Below are 5,744 nucleotides of genomic sequence, written 5' to 3' on the forward strand. Positions count from 1 at the left end.
TGAATTACTAGTTCTATGTATGAATAAGATATGAACTCTATATATATATATATATATATATATAAAATATAGATTTAATTCCACACCTATCAGATGCAAAGTAAAAAACTGGAAATTGGAATTTACTATTTAATATTATTATATTACTGTATTATTATTATTATTATTATTATTATTATTATTATTAGTATTGTTGTTTTGTGAATGACATCTTCGAGACTTTTATGATATGTCCTCTTTGAAAGTCTAGCTCTCCTATGTTAGAAGACATTTATGCCCTTTGGTTATTCTTTTTATTATTGTTCATGCAATGGTCTCGTCTTATTATTGTTATTAACTATTATTATTATTAGGTGATTAGAATCTAGAATTTTACAAATAAAAGTTGTGAACATTACTATTAGCCTATGCCCGTAGGAACCATGCAATGGCCTCTTTACTACGAAAATGTACCAATACAAAGTAAATTTTAGATGTTACTGTTTGTTTGATCAAACATTTGAGGGGTAAATATGTCTTTTAAATATTGAAAGACTGACTATCACGAATCATTAATAGCAACACTTGACCGAAGTTTGAGGTGTGAGTGCTAAATTAAAAAATAATAATAATAATAATAATAAGAGATGTAATGGGATGTAATCGCAGTTAAAAAATATACAAAATAAATCTAAAATACATTGGGAAGTTATTGTAATTTTATTTTTTTTGGCTGAAAGGTGGTGTTATTGTAAGTTTGAAATCAAAATAAGCATCTCCATACGTCTTGTCTGAGGTGTCTTAATTGTTTTTATTGGTGAATTAGGTATCTTAATTGCGTGGTAGCCGGGTGAGTTTCTATTTTATATATTTTTTTAATATATAAATTAAGAATAGGTCAAATGAGGTGGAAAAAGAAGAGTGGAGCTCTCAAAGTTGGAATGAACATTTTAAGATCATTGTGGCGCTTGTTTGGAATATATAAATTTATACTTTTGGGCGGCAACCATCAAGGTGGTAGGGTTTTTTTTTTTTTTTTTTTTTTCGGGGGGGGGGGTGTTTGGTGACCGTGTGTTTGTGGTTTGATGAAGTTAATCTTGAAGGTTGTTGATTAATATAATATATCATATATCAACATCATTTTTCAGGCGTTACATGTAATATATCATATATGAACTTCATAAGGATGGACTGTGAAGGATGGTCGTGACACCAACACACTGATTTACCTTAATCTTTTTTTATAAATGATTTATTACGACTCTTCTTCATACTAATTTCAATTTGGTTTGTAGACTTTATTGGTCAGATATAATATCTTCTCCTAATCATGGAAGCTAGTAGTGTGGTCAATGTATCAGCAAACTGATTCTTCATCCTTTACAAATAGTTTAAGGTAATCCATTCGTACAAAATGAGCTTCTTCTAATTTTTGCTTTTTCCAATCATCAGTTTTTTGAAAGGTGATAAATGATGAATCTCCATATACATAATAATAATAATAAGTCTATCTATTTTGAGATCAACTTTCGTTTCAATCACAAATTTAATTTCAATGGATTACCTATTGTGCTTAATAATTGAATCTATTGTTTGTTTGTTTCTTATTTTGCAAATGAAAATCTGTAATTAATTTCAAGTCCAGGTACCAAATTCCTTCTTTTTTCACTATATTTCTTTGTTATACTTGTTATGTTAGTTGGATTTTTCCGGTCAAAAATAAAATGAAATTATAGCCTAGCATTAGAGGTGTGCCAAAAAAAAAAAAAAAAAAAAGATTAATCGATCAAATCAACCAATCCATTTCAACTTTTTTTGGAATGGTTCTTTCATTGTTATTTAATTGCAACGATATTAAAAATTCAAAATCGATGGTCAAATTAGTTTAGGTCGGCTTAAAAAGAATAAAACTAATAAAATAAATCCAAACCAAACCAAATAAAATATAAATAATTCAAAATATATAAAATTTAAAATAATTAGTAAAATTATTATTGTTTTTGTTTTATTTAATACATGGAAAGTAATTAGTAAACCAATGGTAATAAAATTTTTATGTCAATATTTTAAATAATATATCTATTTTTAATTGAAAAGACAGAAAAAATAAAAAATAAAACAAATGAAGCTTAATATTTATATTAATTTGTATTATTTAGTTGAAAAATTAGGTGTAGTTGATATATTATTTTATATAATTTTGTTTTATTTATCTTATTTTAAAATTAAATATTTTCATATTTCAAAATTTTAATAAAATATTTGTTTTTTTTTTCCCCCTATTATTATAAAATGTCAATCCAAGTTTTAATACCAACCCAAACCGACAAATCAACTTGGACCGTTATTAAATTGGATTTACTCTTCTGACCAAGTTTGCTGAGCAAATCCAGATGCAACAAGGTAGTCAGGAATTTTTTTTTTTTTTTTTTTTAATTTCCTTACGACTAATCTCTTTTGATAATAACAACCACACACCCCCCCCCCCCCCCCCAAACAACAAAAAACATGATATCAAATATTCTCGAATTATAAGATCCAAAAACCATTTAAAACTCAATGAACACGAAACCCAAAAACTAGTAAGAACTAAAATGTCATAATTAGGCATGTTCATATCGTTTATGACATCAAGGATTATCATTCACCCCAAAAATAAAAAATTAGGTTGTCTTTCTAGAAATTCTGACTCTCAAAGTATAAACAAGAAATAAGATGATAAACAGAGTATACAAATAAAAATAATAATGATAATGTAAAAAAATAACCTAATTATTGCTTTCAAATTTACAAGTTTTCTGAACAGATTTTGTTGTATATTAATTTCGTAAAAACAAAAATCTTTTAATTCATATCCTACTATATCTCTCACTTTCTATTGATTCCTTTCGATCTTCTACCTCTAGAAAAAAATTTTCCTTCCATTCATAACTCCAGGCCATACGATCCCCATCGTAGACGAAGCCAGAGAATTTGCCAAACACGATGTTGATGTTACCATCATCACCACCAAAGCAAACGATGCTGTCTTCCAGAAAAGCATAGACCATGATTTCAACTCCGGCCACCGGATCAGAACCACCCATGCCCTTCAATTCCCTTCAGAAAAAGTTGCAACTAAGCTCAGAATTCCTACCCTAGCCTTTCATGGTGTTAGTCATTTTTCCAGTGTGTGCAGAGCATTGCATTGGAGTTTATGAACCTCATAAGTCCACAGAAACCAATGTCAATTTCGCTGCCTGGATTTCCGGATAGAGATGGAGGGAGAAGGGGCGGTGCAGAGGAAGCGAAAAGGGGTTGCTGGTGAGGGAAGTACTGCTGGGGCAAGTGTAGCTGTGCCGGCGTCACCGTTGCCGGAGTTGGCAAAGGTTGATAATAAGGATAGTGAGACTGTCAGCGGAAATGGCCTAAATGGGCCTGGGGCTCTCATGACCTAAATGGCCTAAGTGAAGCAAGAACAAAAACGAATATAGCTTTCTCTGGCTCTCTCTCTTGTAAGCATATAAACTAGGAAAGTAACAACAGGATCCAAATTCAATAATAAAATAAAGATAAAATTACCCAAAAAAAAAAATTTGAATTTTCATACATTAATTTGACCCCACAAACAAATTTTTTTTTTTTTAAAAAAAATTACGGCACTATTTGTACTGTTGGTTTTCCCAATTTTTTTTTTTTTTTGGAATAATGGTTTTCCATATTTATTATTATATTTTTGAGTTTCTTGAAATTGATTAGTTAGGATTCAAAAAAATATGATGCATATCGATCTTGTTTAGATAATTCATCACTTTTTAAATAAAATTAAAGTTAAAAAAAATTATTTTTTATTTTTTACTTTTTTCTGTTTTTCTAAAAGAAAATTTGAAATAAAATTTATGATTGAGACATATATTATCATTTTTATATATAATATCATGTCTTTCACTAGAATAAAAACAAAACTAACGTCCACTTAGAAGCCGAGAAACTGCATTGTTAGTATGTATGGACTAGCAAACTGCAAAAGGCCATGACCTCCAACGATACAAATTGTATGTAATAATTGGAAACAATACCAAGTAATTCATTCATAAAACTCCAATCACCCTTTCTTCATCTTCTTCTTCTTTCTTCAAAAAGAAAAAAATCACCATGGATTCTGAGACTCAAAAATTAAGGATCTTTTTCCTTCCATACCATACAGCAGGGCACATGATCCCCATGGTAGACGAAGCCAGAGTCTTTGCCATGCACGATGTCGATGTCACCATCATTCTCACCCCAGCCAACGCATCCCTCTTTCAGGAAAACATCGACCGCGACGTTCTCGCCGGCCACCGGATCAGAATCCACAGCATTCCTTTTCCATCGGCTGAAGTCGGGCTCCCTCAAGGCATTGAAAGCTTAAACACCATCACTTCCATGGAAATGGCTGGTCAACTCTACAACAGCCTGCAACTGCTGCGAAATCCAATTGAGCAACTACTTCACGACCAGCGACCTGACTGTATAGTCGCCGACATGTTCTTTCCTTGGACTCTCGATGTGGCAAATCAATTGAGGATTCCTAGGCTAGCTTTCCGTGGCACTAGCTATTTTTCACTCTGTGGAGAGTATTGTGTCAGGGTTCATGAACCTCACAAATCTGCAAACTCCGACGTCGTTTCGCTTACCGGATTTCCCCATAAGATCGAGATGCTGATCTCGCAATTACCGGATTGGTGTAAAACCACTACGCGATTCACTGCTATGATGGACGTAATGAGAGAGTCCGAAGAAAAAAGCTATGGGGTGCTCATGAATAGCTTTCACGAGCTCGAGAACGATTACGAGGAATACTTCAAGACCACCATGGGACTCAAGGCATGGAGTATCGGACCGGTTTCCTTATGGGTGAACCGGAATGTTTCGGACAAAGTTGGGAGGTTTAACATTGAAGGCAGGGATGGACACGAAGTCATCGATTGGCTGAACTCCAAAGGACATAACTCTGTTCTCTATGTTAGTTTCGGGGGTATAACAAAATTACCAGCCACTCAGCTTAAAGAAATTGCTTATGGGCTTGAAGCTTCCGGTCATTCTTTCATTTGGGTTGTTCGGAAAAGGAAAGAAGATGAATATGATGAAATTTTTCCAGAGGGATTCGAAGAGAGAATGAAAGAGAGCAAAAGGGGTTTTATCATAAAAGGTTGGGCACCACAGGTGCTGATTCTGGACCATCCAGCAACCGGTGGGATGGTTTCCCATTGTGGCTGGAATTCAATACTCGAGAGTCTAAATGAAGGATTGCCATTGATCACTTGGCCTCTGTTTGCGGAGCAATTTTTCAACGAGAAGTTTCTGACTGATGTGGTGAGAATTGGTGTTCCTGGGGGAGTGAAAGAATGGAGAGAATGGGGACAAGAAGGAACTTCGTTGGTGAAGAGAGAGGAGGTTGAGAAGGCAGTGAAGTTGTTGATGGGTGGTGGGGAAGAAGCTGAAGATATAAGGAAGAGAGTGGGTAGGCTTAAAGATGAGGCAAAGAAGGCAGTTGAAATTGGGGGTTCATCATATGCCAATTTGATGGATTTGATCAACGAGCTGAAGTCCTTGAAGATGATCAAGAATGTTGAATAACAGAGCAGAAAAGCCAATGAGTCCCTGAAAATCAATTGCAAAAGTAGTTGTTGTGCTCTATTTTGAATTTCCACAAGAAGCAATAAAATAATATCTGCCATTTTTAAATTTTCCATATTGATTTTTTTTTTTTTTTCCCTTTTCCCTTTTGATGTGATCACATAGTG

General features: G+C 33.4%; 1 protein-coding gene across 1 annotated transcript; it reads left to right on the forward strand.

The window, feature by feature from the left end:
* The first annotated feature begins 3,981 nt into the window (after positions 1-3,981).
* Positions 3,982-5,744, forward strand: LOC107424900 (soyasapogenol B glucuronide galactosyltransferase). The gene has a single exon (XM_016034787.4). It carries the CDS (start codon positions 4,114-4,116, stop codon positions 5,575-5,577), a length of 1,464 nt encoding a protein of 487 aa, XP_015890273.2. The 5' UTR covers positions 3,982-4,113; the 3' UTR covers positions 5,578-5,744.

Source organism: Ziziphus jujuba, chromosome 7 (assembly GCF_031755915.1).
Source record: "Ziziphus jujuba cultivar Dongzao chromosome 7, ASM3175591v1".
In the NCBI taxonomy this organism is placed as follows: Eukaryota; Viridiplantae; Streptophyta; class Magnoliopsida; order Rosales; family Rhamnaceae; genus Ziziphus; species Ziziphus jujuba.

Excerpts from the sequence above, each read along its gene's own strand:
- LOC107424900 (XM_016034787.4), top strand. The coding sequence starts at position 4,114 with ATGGATTCTGAGACTCAAAAATTAAGGATCTTTTTCCTTCCATACCAT.